At 39.2% G+C, this 18,687-nt stretch overlaps 1 protein-coding gene across 4 annotated transcripts in view; it reads right to left on the bottom strand.

The window, feature by feature from the left end:
* PDE4B (phosphodiesterase 4B) overlaps positions 1-18,687 on the bottom strand; it is a 220,749-nt gene that overhangs the window by 168,427 nt on the left and 33,635 nt on the right. Inside the window, exon 1 of one of the 4 annotated variants that reach the window (XM_054072469.1) lies at positions 1,944-2,328. The exons of the other annotated variants lie outside the window; for them this stretch is intronic. Coding sequence (XP_053928444.1) covers positions 1,944-2,179 — 236 coding nt within the window. The 5' untranslated portion in view covers positions 2,180-2,328. Of the gene's footprint in view, positions 1-1,943; positions 2,329-18,687 lie in introns of those variants that run through there. 4 annotated transcript variants of the gene reach the window in all.

Below are 18,687 nucleotides of genomic sequence, written 5' to 3' on the forward strand. Positions count from 1 at the left end.
TACACACATGTAACAGCTGTACAGACATCCTAATGAAATATTCTATCACAGTTATATAGTTTAAATTCCCTTCTGTTTTATAACATGCTAAAACAATTTGAAAATATGTCTGGATTTGCTGTACATTTTGGCTGCATTAAACATGCACTTGCACTAATACATTCTGAGAACCTGTCTCTGCAAGGGTAATTTTCTTCATTTCTGCACTATTTTACTCCTTATGTGAGGTTAAAACACTTATGTGCAGTTCACGAACACCTGATATAACTTTAAATAAATGGAAAGAGTATGAAAACCTTCCATCATTCCATTAAAAAAAATGAACCTAGAGTATCCCAGCTCCTTTACAAGTTGATTCAAGTACAGATTATTAGTTACAATCATAAATATGCATGTGTGCATATATATATATATGTTTTCTTTTTTTTTCACCAAACAATACAGATACCCTCTACTGAGTTTCACCTCATTCTGCTCTACTAATCCTCACCGGTACTGTCTTTCTACACTGTGCATCTCTCAAACCATGCCAGTGGAGGTACAAGGAGCAGCACCCCACTGCTTCAATGCGGATAGATATGACAGATGTTCGAGGGAATTACTGCATACAAACCTAAACACTACTGGCTACAACTAATTAAAATGCTAGAGGAAGCTGAAGAACACACTGAAGCTGTTATAGCATGGTGGTTGTTATTACTGCTTGGATTAGAAATAAAAAAGCAGATAGTCTAGATTCTAGAATTCTAGTTTGAATTGAATACTGTTGTACCCTGCATGCATTTTGGACTGTGTTTAATAAAAACTAAAAAGTCAATTATCCCAGTTCTACTCAGTACAATTCCCTGGTATGGAAGTTTACAGTTTTCCCTATTATTTTTCTTACTGTTTAACAGCGCAGAACAACTGTAAGAGCTACTAATCTACTAAGCAAGTAATTAATAATTCACTTCCCAAGTAAATACAGCTCTGAGTTTCAGCATGACTCAAATAAACCATTTTAAAATAATGTTCTATCTTAAAATGTAGCAGATAAGGATGGGTATTACAGATACCCCAAAACAACTGGCTCATACAGATAGAAATGGGATAGCCTCATCCTCCCTCCTCCGATTCAGTCTATGAAATAGAAAGGTAATGGCTATGCATGAACAGGGTTTAAAAATATCTAGGTTACTGGAAGTTTTCTGGTTTTATTCCCACGGTCAACTAGTGCATATTTATAGACTTTGGGAATTTAGAAGGTGTCCATATGAGCCCCATAGAGAGTAGATTTAGAAAATGGACCAATGAGATTCTCACAGATGTTCCTGAATTATATATTTTGATTACTGTTTATGGCATAGGATAACCAACAGTCAGAGGCAGCTCACAATCAACTGTAATGGTATGCAAATTGATTATTTGGGGTTAGTAATTTGAAGGGAAGGAAAAGACAACTCCCAGACAGAGTTTCCTTGAAAAAATGGCTGAAAGGGATATTTGCAGCCAGCAAAAACTGTTTAAAAGCCCCTCACAGTGAAGTTAAAGCCCTTCCCAGCATTTAACCCCAAAAGACCCCTGCCCAAATCACCCAGTCTGCGCTGTACTGTCACTACCAACCAGAGCTGACAGGGTCAAAGGAAAAAACATGTCTTGAAGGTTCTGAAATGAATTCATGTGGTCTACCTACAACAGAATGCCTGGGAAAGTTACTGGCTGCTGCCTTTGTTAAACGGAGATTAACCACAGCACACATGAATAATAGGCTGGATTTATCCTGGAGAACAGAAGTTGAATGACAATTGTCAAGGCACTGCATTATACATACTTTGGCTGCCTTCTGCTCTATTCATTTAACACTTGCAGGGAGTACCATGAATGAATCTCAGCTCATATTTCCCTCTTAAAACCACAGTCGCACACAGTTTTGTAAACCCACACTGATACCCAGCAGATCTTACCATGTATGTGCCACCGTAAAGCGACGACGCTGGCGGATGCTTTTATTCACGAGCAACTTTCTGAAAAAGCACGGAGAGTTCCTTGGTGAACTGCGAGGAGAAATTTTTGGAGACGTAGGTCTGTTCCCAGGCAGCTTGGGAAGCTCAAGCTCTAAATGCATTTGTTCTTTGAAAGTCCTTATGTAAATCTCCGACTCTGGAGTAGCAAGTTCCCTAAAAGAATCTTTTGCTGTCATAGCTTAGACGTTATGGGAGCTCTCACCATTCAGAAAATGTAACAAAAATACATCATGCAGGCATCGCCGCAGATTAAAAATGCTGATAAATCGGCAGAGCTCACCCTGCTCATTCACAAGTCTGGGCTCCAACTGGAAAGGCTGCCTGAAGCCACAGCAACATAAATTGAAGGACGATAAGCCAGGCTGGCAGAAAACCCTTTATCAGCCCAGCGCTCCCTCTGAAAATGCGCCAAAGTGTTTCTGTGTCAGCAGCCTCCCTGTGGATGCGGCTCGCCTGCCAGCTACACACCGACGCGCGCTGGAGCCATTCAGCCCCGCACACCAGCTCATGAAAAATTCATAACAGCCAGCTCCCGATCAATCCCTTTCCTATAGCACGTTGGCTTCACATACTGAACAGAAAAACGCTGGATTTTTCAGTGTGCACTCATAAAATCAAGGAATTCCCTAGTCTGTCACAAGCCAAATACCTTAATTCATTCAGGCCCAGTATGTTTAATAAAAATGTCTTCATTCAGAATTAGTTTTACCCACACCGCAGTAGCTCCACCCATGACATGCTTATTGGCTTGATATTACTTTGACAACTGGACTCTGCTCAGCTCTGCCTTGCATTATGAATGTATTGGATTCTCATGAAATTTTAATGAGATGTCTAACACCATGACATTGTTCTTGGGCATCACCGAGTGCACCCCAGGCACACCCGGAGCGATCCCCAGGGTTGCAGCAGCCTTAGCTCTGATAGAGATGTGCACAGCACTCAGGGCAGGCTAGGACAGAAAGGTCTAGTAGGGAAAAAAACAACCCACAAAAGGAAGGAATAATATTCCACAAGAACAAAGCATGCAGGAATGCAGGCTCCACAGATAGAGCTGAACACTGCTGAAGCAGCCTGCTTTACTGTCCTGGGATCAGCGTATGTTCAAAGAGCAAAAATCACTGCCAGACACTGCACAGCCCCAGCTCAGCAACCAGCCCTGGAGAAGCTAGCACAGAGAGAGAAAATAGAGGGAAACACCAAAGGATGGGACACCTGGGACTTTCCTGCAACAAACGATGTAAATTAATTCAAATTAATTTAATATCTGTATTTAGAAACATAAACCCCAGGACATAAACACCATGAAACCAACTTCTATACTTGCGAGGCTAAATTCAAATTCCAGGTAAGGAAGTTCAAGACAACACTCGATGCTGACAGCAAGAACATATTAAATACTACCAGGACTGGCAGAGCATCTTTTTAACTGGTCAACAGTAGGTGACCTTAAATGTAAATACAGTAATTCTTTTTGAAGGAGGAGGAGACAGGAAGGGGTATACTCCACCAGCTTACAGCACAAGTGCTCTGATACGCATGCAAGAGTTTGATCGCACAGTATAGGGAACAACCACAGAAATCCCCACCAGTCCCTACACTTTCCATGCATCCCAGAACCCTTTACAAAAATATTAGTATGCCTTCCTCAGCTTTCAACAAAAGGCTTGCTACAGAGAGCTTCCCTACTGCAGAGACTATGGGGGCGTTACCAGCCATTCTACCTAACGCACTCTTCACCATTCACATTTATTGTTGTGGGGGTTTTTTTCCAAAAGTAGCAAGACCTGCCTCAGCCTAACCTAAGGATACTGGAGATTGCAGCATTATCTGATACTCAGAGGTTCACGCAGCAGCAGAACAGGACCATTTAATGCTTTAGGAATTATGACGTGTTAGACTGTGATCTGTTATTCTACATCTCAACTGTACTGACAGCCCGTGAAAGACAAAGAGAAGCTTGAGAGCTATGCTGAATGTGAATGATAAAAAAATCTATACAAATGCTTAGAATCTGGAATTACAAACAGAAAAAAAAATAGCTTTCTAAACAAACAAGGAAGCAAAATGGGATATTGGAGGGGGTTTGTAACAACTGGTATTAGTTAAATAATATTTCCATGCCTTCTCATAAAGCTATCAAAACAGAAAGGAGAATAAAGAGAAACCTACCTTTTAAAAGTACTCTCCATAAAGCACGTGGTACAATGGCACGCTCCTCGTACCGAGTACGTACTTTCCTTTCCTGAAATCAGAGGTGTTTCAGAAGCACTGTCCATTAAGTTGGACTTCTCGTTATCTGCACATTCATAAATTAGCAATGAGATGTCAGCCCCACAGCCTGTAGAAGATACTACAGTAAGATGTGCAAAGGCTGGTTGATCGGGCAGAGAAATGCGTGAAAGGCTAAACTACTAAGACAGAAAAAGGAGACTGTGGGGAGAAGCAAGCCTCCACCCTCCTTTGGGAAAGCATAAAGAATTAAAAGAGAAAGTGCCACTCATTCTTTGAGTACCCAGCATGTGGATGCTTCTCCAAGTTGAGCTCTAGGACACTAGTTGCTTGGTAGACAACCTCAGAGTATTTTGAAGGCTGACCCTTAGCATAGGATACTTTTTCTGCTAAATACCTCCTAGATCTTGATGGCAATGGGAGCTAACAATCACCTGAAAAAGGTTGTAGAACAACACTCTCACTTTGTTTCAGCTGCCATCCTTCATGCTGCCAACTTCTGATGTTGCATGCACAGAGGACCAGGCGGCCGATATCTATATAGTCACTAATGATTTATAGTATTGGCATTCTGTCAAGACATGCTACTTCATTCCAGGATAAGCCAAGAAGAGGTGAGAACAAAAATATATCAAGAGACTTGATCTAACTGGCATGAAAGCTTGGTGTCAGAATAAACTTAGCAATAATTCTGAAAAATTAATGTTGTTGTACTTGCTGAAGTTACCATCAGCAACAAAAGGCAACAGTAGACAGAACACCTGAGGCACCAGAACACCATGAGAGATTACCTGGTACAAGGACCAGTTTACTGAAGTTCCCCTAATATACAAACAAAAATGGTCAGTGGGCATCTCACTATTTCCTGAACTTTTGCAGTGTCCCAGTAACACAGCATAATGCAATAAATTTGTCTATCATTACAGATTATTGTGTGCAATCGGATCAGTAGTCCAAGAGTAACAAGTCATTTCAGCTTATCAGAAAAGAGGCGAGTAATACGAAGAAATTGTTGAAGAGAGTAAAAATACTATTAAAGAAAAGGAGCTGGTAGCACCGGCAGGAAAATGAAATCACCTGGAAGACCAAGGACAGCTGAGGAAATCTTCAAAAGTTTACGTGTACTATGATGAGTTTTCATACAAGCTTCCTAGCTTACCAAAGTATCTAGGACTGCAGAAGGTTTTAATATATTTTATTAGAATAATCAATATAGGTGGGAAAAAATATTTTCAAGCACGCAATTCCTCATTAAAGGCTGATATTCATTGTGTTGAGAGCAATTGCTAAGCAACAAGAGTACATACTTTTTCTTTACAGTAGTGCTTTTCTTTACAGTAGTGCTATTGTTTACCTGTTGCTAAGTCATAATTGCCAGGAAAATAAAATGCCAAGGAAGAGGCAACTGTGAAATGTTGTACATGCTTCAGTAGGAAAGGAAGAGTGGTTAGTTGACTTTTCACATTACATTCAGTCAGTGGCAGTCATTGGATAATTCTTCCATACAGCATGCTCTCTAGAAGCACATTTAGATAAAAACAGTTAGGAAGCTCCACTCTGTCACTTAGGTCACTGTTCCACCCATACACATGAGCAAGGCATCCCAAAAACATAATGCTTACCTGACAGCAAATAAATAGACAGCAAATATAGAAAAATTATTTTAAGGGATTGTGGTTTGCTGGTACTATCTTTGCTTTTTTTTCTAAGAAAGGAAACCTAGGGGAAACATTTCAGAAATCCTGGCTTTTAGTATTCTGTCTTTAAAAGTTAAAATAAAGATCTTTTTCAAGTTTTCAAACGACTTGAAAATTAAGACTACTACATGTGCCAATCATTATAAAACATAAAACACAGATCCTCCCTATATATTTTTAATTGTCGTTCAAGCAATGTTCGGTCTAAAAGCATGCATGTAATATGTGCTCCTGAAGCAGTATAAAGGACCTGTTCCTTTGTACCTGCTAGTCCTGGACGGACTTTGATGCTTCCTCCTACATATCAGTGTTTGCTTGGTTTCAGACCATGCATCTGTGCAAACATGGGATTGTAAAGGTCACTTGGGAGAGGTGGCCATCTCTAGAACCTTTATTAATAGTTGACAATTCACAAGGGAAGAATTTAATCTGACTCTTAGCAGCCAGCTTCTTTCTTTTAGACTATAATTTCAACACATTTGACATAAAATAACTATTGGGACACCAACATTATGGAATCTCACAGCACTGTCACTACTTAATACTTGGGTTTCTGCCAAACATACAGGGTAGAAGATGGGTTCGAAAGGATCTATGATCAATTCCAGTAGAGAAACTCTAGAAGCAAATTATCTCCATTAGCTCAGAAAGAGATGAAAGGGCAATGCTATCCCAAGTAGGAAGCAGTGAAATCACTGTCCCCTTCCTACAGGTCAGCTAAATCATATTTCCATTACAAAAGAAAAGGGTTGGTGGGAGTAGGAGTAACCATGCAGAAGGCTGGAAATTGGAATTACCATTGGGTCATTGAAAGAAGTGATAAGGTTAGAGGAACAGAGCAGTTGAGGAACATCTATGTTTGTGAAGGGAAAAAAGAACAAGATTTTGAGGAAAAGAGGAAAAGTAAACCAAGGTAGGGGAGGGAGAAAAGCTATAAAATGACAATATTCGCTTGTACTAAACCAAAAGAGACATGTAAGTAGAGAGAAGCAGAGACATTGAGAAGGTAGAAGAGAGAATCCAGAATATAGGAACAGTCACTCACATTGGAAAAGAACTCAGTTAAAAAGACTGCAGTAGAGAAGGGAATAAATTTGCTGTGGAAATGTCATAGGATTGACATGGATGTGATCTTCAGTTTGAGGCCTAAGGCAGAAAATGTCATGGCCAAGAAGACCCAGCAACCCAAGCAAAGGGAGTCAGGCAAAGATGCAAGGGAGACAGATGTGCATCAGGCAAAAAGGGAAGTGTCTGGGAGGAAACTTAGAGCAGACAAGAAATATATCAATGAACTGGAAGCTGGAAAGGTAAGCAGCCAGGAAAACAGATGCCAAGGAATAGTGCTTCAATGTGAAAGCAGAAGTCACTGTGGATGAAAATGTAAGGATAGGAAACAAAAGACAAGGCTTTAAGTCAAAGCAATGGCTGGTAAGAAAGTGCTGGGAAAGCATCAGAGATATGAAATGAAGAGCTGGATGCAGCATTGCTAAAACCCGGAAAAGATCCCGGGAAAACAAAACAAAAAAAAAGCTGTACAGCCAGTGTTATACATAAGGATGTGTTTGTGGTGGAGAACTTAAACCTTTCGAATGATGGAGTTTGCTCTCTAGACACAACAGCAGTGGAAACAAAGGGAAAAGAAAGGTGAAGAGTATAAGTTTGTAAGCTGAAGAGAGTGACATGAGAGAAAAAGATAAAATACATACTTCACACCTTCTTTATTTCTTTTCTATCATGACCAAGAGGCACACTATGCCCATTGCACTAGTGAGTGCTACTGATCACCTTTGAGGCAGAATCAGTTCATTCTACCCATCCTAGTCCCAAATTTACTTTTATCTCCCTCAGAGAAGTAGCAAATCTGATGATAGCCTCTACTTAAACATATACCTATGATTGACATTTTAAACCATCATTCTGATGCTTTAAAACAGTAATTTAGGCTGAATAATAAGATTTCACCATTCTAATTTGAGATACATTTGATCACACACATCTTCCTACTACACAGTAAAGGAAAGCCACAACACAGCACAGTGATCAAACTTCCAAATCATGCAGTACAAATGTAGTGCTTAGCTATAATATAAACGTAACAGCAAAGAAATAATATATGGAAGCTATGAAGAGATGCTGATGTAGTAAACTTCTTCAATCCTCCCTTGATAATGTCTTCTTTAACAGAAGGCTGAGCAAGTGCCAATGCAGGAAAGTCTCTTTGGCTCAGATGTGGAAAGTTTTTTCTGTGTTTGGTTTGTATATTTTTAAATAACAAAAAAAAAAAAAAAAACCCAAAACAACAAACAAAACCCAAGATGCCTGCCTTTGCTCAGTTGCAAGGTCTGCTGTCTCACAAGCTAGAGCTTCTAAAAGATGGCTCCGCAACAGAAAACTTTAAATAAAATGTTTAAGAATATTTCTTGCACTTTCCTGTAAGTTTCCAGAATTGAGATGCTGCATGAGAGGCAAGAATACATCACTAATTACTTGTGATGACAAATTTCCCACATTTAAGAGGCAAACAAGCCCTACAACCATTCACTGCAATTTATATTACCCTTGGAAGATACAGTTGTTCTATACTGAATAGTTTAAAATTATATAGTCTGTATCTCCTTTCCCACAAATGTAGGGGACTCTGAAACGTTCTGAAGGGCACACACTTCTTGCATGGGCTTTGAAGTGAGCACTGTACATCATCACTGAACCACAGTACCTAGTAACACTTCAGTTTGCACTACAAGAGCTGAATCTACTGCAAAAGAAAGAAGCAACTGGAAAAGTCTGTCCCTATTTATTTTAGAGAGTCAGGACACCAGCACAGAGAAATTACTCACACGCGTCAGCTTAGCAAAGGCTGAACAGGACCCGCTCTATATAAAAGGCAACTTTCTGAGCTCTGCCTATTTCATTAGCATCCTGTTGCTTCCAAACAGGCTGTTCCTCATTCAATAAGCAACTTGTATATTTAGCTTTTGGTTTAGCGGTCAGCAATTGCAGCCTCTCATATATGATTTTGTAAGGTTTTAGGTCTTTAAAACATCCAGCACCTCCAACAAGGTCAAGAAGATCCAGAATGCTTTTCAGGTTAGTCACAAATAAATTAACTCCGTCTTTAAGAAAGATATCCTGAGAGTTTTCAGTGCCTTGGATGCTTGTCTGTTCACACTGAACTAGTCATCTACATTAACCAGGTCATTGCAGCATTTGAGTAGAACACTACAGGGTGTCCCGTGTCACGCAAAAATTACTTGCAGTCAAAACACAGATGAATAAGTAACTACTAACAGTAAGCCTGATGCCTTTCACTTGCCATTTAGTCCTTAAACTGGATTTGGTTCACTTTTTTTCCTCAGTTAACCACACGATAGAAAGAGGCACAATTTATTTGGGTTCCTTGCACTTCTAGTATTTAAGCAAAAAAGTACAATTTCTTATCATTCCACAATGCCATCTTTTTCTTATACATGTTTATGTTATCTGCTAGTAGATAAATATGAGGGAATGAATTTATAGCCTATAAGCCCTCAAGGCATGATGTAAGATACCTTATTCAAATTTTGATTGTGCTCGATTTAGAGCATTTCTCAGAGAATGCTTAAAGGCCTTCTATATTACCCACAGTGAATAATCACCTATGTTATGCCAATCTGCATTACTTGCAGTTATTGTCTCATTTCAGAGCTATAGATTAATATTTTACAAATGGATTCAACAAGCCAACCTATTCTTCACAGGCAGAGACCTATGGGGTGACTCCAAGAAAAAGGGAAGCCAATGCAACAAAGTTTTATAATTCCACATATCCTTTATATCCAAGGCGACAAGAAAATTCTTTATGCTACTACAGATAAGTAGCATGAAGGAATTCCTAAGAAGAGATTCCTGGGCAGGCTAGCTTACCTTGTCCAATCTCTTCTTAGAGATTCCTGGACAGGCCAGCTTACCTCTCATCAGGCTGCTGTTTTATTCATTCAGTGGTGTGTTATCTGACTGTGATTTGCACGAGCTGCACCTGAATTTTGCATGAGCTCTGCCACGAATGTTTCTGTGACTAAGCACCTCATTGCACATGAGTCACCAGTATTCAACAGCCAGGCTCAGGTCTTTGCTCACTGCTGTGCAGAGACACCTCTGTGCCCCTGTCTGGATGCCTCTTTCAATACCTCTGTGCCCTTGTCAGGAAGCAATTACGGGCATCCTAGCTACTGGCCAGTACCACCCATTGAATCTCAGTCACAGGCAACCTCCTTGTCAATTATGAAATGCACACATTAGTATCTGTAATTTTCATCTAGCTAGAATGAAGGTGACATAACACAATGATAAGTATGAAAAAAAATCAATATTGCTCTGTCAGAGCAATGTTTGTACTGGTAACAGATAATCCTATGTAACCCATTCAGGTACCCACTTTGTCAGGTCATTTATGCATCCTGTCATATGCTCTAGTTTGGTTTGCAATATCTCCACTTACACGGGCAACAGAAAGGGTAGAAAAATGAATGTATACCCTCGGAAAACCCTCCTCCTCCTTTCGAAGAAAGGATTTATATCATTTTCATGAGCAAACTTATTTAGTTGTTATAGGAAACTTCACCATTAATCTGAGTCTGCTTAGGTTCTGCACTTTACTCCTCCTCTTCCAGATTCACTGTTCTGCAGCAGTTGACTGACAAAATTTCATTCCAGTCTGCATGCAAGTTATTTTAATCCCTTTGTGTTTCAGATCTTCTACACCTTATCAGCCCCCTCAAATTAAACAGTATCAGGTTTACAATGTGTATTTATTTATAGTTATTTTTCCCTTTAAAAAAAAAAAACACAGATCGGTAAACCTCACTACATTTACTGTTTAACACCATGATTGTAACCCCTAGCTTTGCAAAGTGCCTTGTGTTTTGGTGCTCGGAAACAATAGCTAATGCATTGTGCACAATTGTCAGAATTCACATACAGCTTTGTCCATTACAGCTTAATTAAAGGAATAAATTCACAGCCAAAACCCTAGAGGCCCATTCACTGCCAGTGCAAATAAAAACAGGGCTAAAGAGAGGAGGTGGCTGTGGCCTGTCTAAGTATATAAAAAGCCTCGGTTTTTTCTTAATGGAAAGAGAGTGTCCAGCAACAGGGTCATGAGATCCCTGTAGCAGCAGTCAGGGTGAGAACCTGCAGAACATGACCAAGGCCAGCAGCAGACCACCACATTCTTGGACTTCTAATTCATTCCAATGATGGTACCAATGTTATCAGGGTCTCTGTTCAAAGGACTCAGGAAGGAAATTTTACAAAAGATAAGTTTGAAAAGATTCTAGGAGGTCACACCACAGCTACTGAAAACACATAAGAGAAGATCTAATGGCATTTGAGCCTACATGAGGCTGCCAGGGAGCGGCTGCTTGTCAGACACACACCCAGCTGCAATCACCAAAATGAAGGGCAAGCTCCTCTGGCCCATCTTAGCAGCTCGCTCTGGCACTAACCACAACCACTGAAGACAAACAAACCCAAGGACAAAGGGTTTAACACTGGCAGAGTAGAGAGGTTTATTCTGTCCTGACAACAGAAGCACTCCTACCTCAAGGGGGTTTTGTCAGTCAGAAGAAACACTCACAGCAGATTAGAGATACTATAATTGATTGTTGTTAGTACACTGACTTAGTAGCTTGGTGACAAGTATTTAGAAATGTTATTTATAAGTGGACTTTTGTTGAATTTGGTTGGGAGACGAGTGCAGGACCTGTGGAACCAAACTCCAAGCGTCTAAGCTTCCCAGCACTACAACATCCAGGATGGGAGCGACAGACCCAAGTGGTCTGTTAAACGGGCATGGCACTATGCTGGAAAGTAGAGTTGCAACCCAGCCCCAGAGCAACCTGAATACACTCACCTTTTCTGTTCTCTAATCCCTTGTCAAACACCACGTTAGCTTCCATGCCTACGACTCCGCTGTTTTACACTAGTGTAAGACACGAGATTATATGCAGACACACAACATGTGGCTCTGCCTGCTGCCAGCAAGCAGATATGGGAAGAAAGCTGGGAGGGACTGGAACACACAGATTGTTGTGATGCTCATAACGTTTACTTCTATTCCATTGTGGGGTTTAGAGGTACACACACTTTCACAGAAAAATTTAAAACAGCTTCTTTGCTTGCACAGCAGCACAAAGCAGAGCACCACCAGAACCACCATGTGTAAAACTGAATAAAATTATACCTAAGGCTATGGATCAGCCAAGAAACAGAGGCAGTTCTCCATGTAACAAAGCAAAAGAGGTTTGATCTTTCCCTCCAGATGAATTTATCATTAGTCAGAAGTTTAAAGATAAAAGAGAGTTGTGTCAAATTCTTGTCTGATTCAGCTTTTATATCAACTGTATTTCCATAATCTCCATTTATTTTATATTCTTGGGAGGATGAAGTTTGAACATAATATTTCAGAAGCTTCATTGGCTTTCACTAATTAACAGTGACTCATTTCTTTCCATTCTAGATACATTTCAAGCTGTCTTATTTCATTTCGGATTGAGGTATATAATTATAATTGAATCATTAAAAGCTTTTTTTGTATGCCTACATCTACCTCTGTTTTGAACGCCTAGCATCTCCAGGCAAATCTTGCAGCACCAAGCTTCAGGAGCTTCTTCAATAAAATTACCGGGCTCACCTTGCCATTCATATAGAAAAGAGATGTCATCATTTTCTGCACGTAAGCAGACTAAAATGCAATAAATAAAATAAATACAAACTCAGAAAAATATTATATTGCAATAACAAAACATAAATTGTGTATAAAAAGACATTTATAAAATAATGACATTTTAAATTCAAAACCTATGATAATCCAACGTTATAGTTCTTCTCAAAATCCCTCTATACCAACTACACCACACATAAATCATACTTATTCTATTTAGGCTTTTTAGAAAAGATAAAAAAGAAAAATATTCCATCTTAAAAGAAGATCCAAGAATTTAAAAAACTGACAGCAGCAGACAATGTCTAAATATAGGCAGCCAAAACACTTATCTGTATATTTTTAGCTGAGAAAATAACTTCAGCAATAACTGAGCGATAGCACAAATTAGCTCTGCAGCAGTTTCTTTTTAGGTAGGTTTGCATCTGCACTGACTCTAAAATGAGCAAGCAGTGATTCCTATATACTTGCGTTGCCCACCATTTTTTTTTTCTATTATAGAATCAAAGAATCATTAAGTTTGGAAAAGACTTCTGAGATCATCCAGTCCAACCATCAGCCCAACACCAACACACCCACTAAACCCTGTCCTCAAAGTGCCACATCGACATGTTTTTTTAACACCTCCCAGGAAGTGGCAGCTTTACCACTTCCCTCGCCAGCCTGTTCCAATGCTTCACCAGTCTTTCAGTTAAGAAATTTTTCCTAATACCCAATGGTATAACTTCTCTGGCATAACTTACGGTCACTTCGTCTCGTCCTATCACCTGTAACTTGAGAAAAAAGACCAGCACCCACCTCACTACAACCTCCTTTCAGGCAGTAAGGCCTCCCTTCAGACTCCTCCTCTTCTCTATAATAAACAGACACAGTTCCCTCAGCATCCATCCATAACCCCTGTGCTCCAGACCCTTCCCCAACCCCACTGTCCTTCTCTGGATGTGCTCCCATGCCTCAATGTTTTTCTTGTAGTGAGGAGCATAAAACTGAACACAGGATTGAGTTGCAGCCTCACCAGTGCCAAGTACAGGGGCACAATAAATGTTGTGATTTACTTTCATGAACGGATCTCCAGGATTTGTTGTGTAATGTCAGACAGGGACAGGGGTCCCCTCTTAACCAAACCCCCAAACCAGCCTTCTCGTAGCAGAGCCAGGAGAACCAGCTAACTGTGAGTTACACATCGTGGGTTACCTTTGTTTCTTTGACTGATCCTTTACACAGTCCCTGGTCAAGAAGAACCACCATCCCCAACCAGGTAAAGATGGGATATTATCTGATAGAAACATCTTACTAAGGCAGAAAGTAGTGAAATTTTAGAGAAGACATTTATCTAAATCATCTCACTATCTGTATTTCCTACTCCGCATCTTTGTGAGATGTCAAAATGAACCTCATGGGTTCATTTAACCCATTGTCCCTCCCATTGAGGGACAACAATGACAATAAAATCAAGGAATTCTCCTCCTCCCATACTAGGCAAACAACCCCTACCTCCCACCTTGGTGAACCCGAAAGTATTTAAGCCTCAGTGACCTTCTTTACATTATTTTTGTAATCTACCTGCGAGATAGTTTTTATGTTGTCTTCAACCAACCATTTTCAGCTTTTCAGAGATTATCTTGAGGAGCCCTCAGCACTCCAAGCTCCTACCAATTCCAGTGTTCAGCACTAGGAATGAGCCACCTCTAAATGTACCAGATAATATTTCTACCTACTGAAGAACAGAAAAACAAAATCACTGCGCAGATGAAATCCTTTAGGATCATTTCCAGATATATCACACTTCAATAGTCTCTACATCTTTCATACTGTTAGAAAATTTGGGACAAATCTTGGCAAGTCTGATTTTCAAAAAAGAGCTATTATATATATTTTCCAGAATGCACAGTGTAGTTAAGAAATATTTTACCCGTAGAATATATGAGATGTTATGAAGAATACAGTTGACCTCCTTTTTCAAGATAGCTAAATGCCTCACAGAAACGTGGCACAGCTTTTGAAATACAGGAAGTATGCTCAATCAGAATAATCGATCCTGCTTTACTACAACAAAAACTGATATGATTTATATAAATAATAAACATTTGGACCAGATTATGTACAGGGATCCCTTCTGACTTCAACCATTCTCTGATTTAAATTATTTTAAATATAGCTATAAAAATAAAACATTTTTATGAGGGTTTTTTTCCTAAGTTTTTTTTTCACATCATTTGGGAAGCCAACTCAGCTATTTTTTTCTATTCCAAGTTTGCAGCATATTTTTTCAGTTCTTATCTAGCTGAATTTGAAATGATCTAAGAAATAAGAATTCAAACTATTTCACAGGGTATTACCTCACTATTTGAAACAATATTTATAATTTTTTTAAAACTCCCCCAAAACACAAAACAAAAAAGCCCCCTATTTCTCCAAAACAGCATTATTCCTTCTGAACTACTGTTTTTCATCTCACTGTTCCTACTCAAGCTTCCTATTACCCCAAAATATTTCCTTTCACTCCATGGGATTTGCAGATGTCAAAAATGTAAAGGAGTGACTGGGTATATCACCTTCTGCTTATTTGCTAGCCTGACTACAGGTTTATTATCCTGACTTTCCATTTCTATAGGTCAATTAATTACCACCAGCCTAACAGCTTCACAGTGGCTACATAATCATAGAACAGTTCGGGTTTAAATGGACCTTAAAGATTATCCATTTCCAACCTCCTTGCTATGGGCAGTGACACCTTCCACTGGATCAGGTTGCTCAAAACCTCATCCAACCTCCAAAGCTGGGGCATCCATGACTTCTCTGGGAAATCTGTTCCAGTGCCTCCTGATCCTCACAGTAAAAAAAGGTCTTCTTAATATTAGTCTGATTTAGTCCAAGCCCTGTTTAAAATGGGTCTAATTAAATCAAGCTGGTCAGGGCCATACTGAGCCAGCTCTAGCTCTAGCCGAAGTCAGCAGTTCTGCCAAAGGTTTTGTCTCAGACTCAAATACCTAAAATTATACTAATTTTTGGGGGGTTGTTTTTAATGTTGCATGTAATTTGCTGCCCGTGATCACCATCTGGAGAACAACGTGCAGTACTACAAGCACTGGTTTTTACACTAAGTACATGCACCGGCCCTTGCCATACACGCACACTTTAGAATGCAGCAACACACTCTCATGTCCATCTCTATATACTCCACCTTCAGTAAGATTTTTCAGATAGACATGAAAAACAGGATGAATCCCTTAATACTTTCTTCTTAAGATTCTTACTGCCAACCTGCACAATGAAGTTCTTTCAGAAAAAGACAAGCTGTCACTGACAAATGACGAGCAATCACATAGCAAGCTCACAAGCACACAAAACACTATAGATTGCTGATTAATTACAAATGCTGTAAAAATACCCAAAAAAAAACAGTTTAAAAAGTAAACTAATAGTTAATTTATTCTTAGTAAATGGCAAGAACATTATTCAAATAGCAACCAAACCTGTTAACAGACACCTGCCTTCAAACCTAGGGAGCTCTCATTTAAACATCTGCAGAAGAGCAAGGTAGCTTTTGAACAATTACCAACCCATATATTCCAACACAGCATTCAATACCATAGTTCAAATGTTTGACAGAATCTCTATGCCCTAAAAAAGTACACTCCTTACTATATTTAATATTAACAACATCAACTCTTATTAGAATCGCAATAGAATTCTTAAGGCCCTTATTTCCTTGTGCTTTGGGACTCACAGAACTTCATTTTTGTTTCCACATAGGAACTTGATGCAAAATTGTCAAAATGCATCCACAGACCCTTGAGTCAAGTATGTACAAATGGTGTAAATCAGAAGCTAGCTATCAAACCTAACCTAGGAGGAGATATCAAAAAACGGTAAGAGAACTATTTTGGTTGCTCTAAGTGCTACAAACATATTCTTTGCACACTCATTCTTCCCTCTTGCCTAAATTTATTATCACAAAGCTTTAGTTATAAAATATAGAACATGATTGTGAGAAGTGTTTTAACAACTTCTATGGAAGTATGGACAAAATTTGTGCAAATGAAGCTCATAAGATTTCTACATTCAAATTGCCACTTGAAGATCTATATCCTATATATCTCTTCCCTTGCACGATTCAGCAAGATATTTCGTATGCATACTGCCTTGCCATTTTCACATAAGGTATTATTACATCACAGCTGGCTTAGAATTATTGCTTTGGAGTCAGCCTGCCCATTATTTCCTTGATGGTTATAGATCTTGTCAGAACAGCATGGGTCCTAAGAAAACACAATTCTAATAAGAACATGAAAAAACAACAACTCATTAGCAGCTTTATTGCTCAGGTTTCCTCTACTCTTCCCATATAACACATTCTGTATTTGAACTCATGTTATTCTTTTCTTCAAGCCACAGTTACTGCTATCCCAGGAACAGCTAGATTTCCAATATCACTCTTAGCACACAGAATGTAGCACAGCGCAAATGTTGCACATTGAATTTTGTCCCATTTCAGTGATGACAGAACCAAATTTCACCTAACCAATAATGTTATCAACAACATCTTTAAAAGGAAACAAAGTAGTAAAGCTGCTATAATTAACTTGGCTATGTCCTCCATTGGTAGGTAAGGCTTTGCAGAGAGCTTAGTAACATACGGAGCTGTTCAAGAGGCATGGGTGGTAGATCCCCACCAGAGCTTAGCTGATACTTGATCTGTTCATACCCTACAGCAGTCAACAAGTAGCAAAATTACTTAGTCCTAATCTCGCTCCATTAAGTGCTGCTAGAAGACAGGTGAATTTTTTTCTAACTCCATGGAGTCATCTCAGCCCATTCATGATCCTCCCTAAAGTTAACACACACACATAAAAGCCCTCCAGCAGTCAGTGGAAAGCATTTTATTTCACAATTGTGGCATCTCCTACATTTCTCCAGGAAGAACCATAAATACATTACTATACATAACTCGCTTCCAGGATTTCAGTTTAGAAATCTCATTTGATAACAGAGGTTTTGCCATTTGGCATTTTGCTCAATACAGAGCACAAACAGTGAAATGCTTTGTAGTGATGGAGACCGGAGCAAGCCTAAACAAACCCCCTGGAAGAAAGCGAAACACTATTCCAGCACAAAAAAAAACCCTAAATAATGAGCGTGTAGTGGAGATTTTGTGCTAACAGAAAAGGGAAGAACTGGAAGAATGCCTTAGCAGAATACATACACCAAATATACACAATGAGCGTTTCCCCAGAGATTTAATCAAGTTAACAGGAGAAAAGGGAGGTAACCACAACAGAAGCACAGCTTTTGCAGCATACAGTTCAGAGCAATCCTCTGGTCATCGGGTTTTGATCTATGTTGATCGGGTTTTGATTTATCCTTGCCTCTCCAAAAACTTCACTATTGTTTTTCTGGTTAAGATGACAAATTTCTACAAAGGCTACAATGACTTGCATAAATAGGAAATCAAGCCTCAGACTGAAGAGACTTCTTTGTACAGCAAGAAATGTCCACAGAAAGCTTTACTTCCATCATACCTGCTTCAGTAAAAGAGACAATGTCCCTTACAGAAGTTTTGCACGTGTTTCTGAAGATGCACTAAATAGAACATATGAGTAATGAGGAACTCAAATCAGTATGAAAAGTTAACTGTCATCATCATATCACTAGGAAGCTTTTTCACAATCTTAGAGTCATTACAAAAAAAAAAACGACGATAGATACAATGCACAGAAGACAAATGAAATAAAGACGTTATTTCTAGGAATCACGTTCCGTGTCATAATAATGAGATGTTTCATATCTGTTTTTGAGGTTTTGTATGCACAGAAACAGATTACAGAAAGCTCAGGTAAACCTACACACTTCTGAATGAGTCCTATTGATCTCTTGTTGAAAGCATCTCCAAGCTACAGCTTTGTGAGCCCTCAAGAAAAAAGAAAAAAAGCACACTATGTGAATTTTAAACAATTTCTATTGGACGCCTAAGAGTTCTGTAAGGTAAATCACCATAAGACCTAAATCTGGACCTTACACTGTTTATGTACTTTAGTTGTGTGGTCCCTAGATG

The sequence above is a fragment of the Cuculus canorus genome, chromosome 8 (genome assembly GCF_017976375.1).
Source record: "Cuculus canorus isolate bCucCan1 chromosome 8, bCucCan1.pri, whole genome shotgun sequence".
In the NCBI taxonomy this organism is placed as follows: Eukaryota; Metazoa; Chordata; class Aves; order Cuculiformes; family Cuculidae; genus Cuculus; species Cuculus canorus.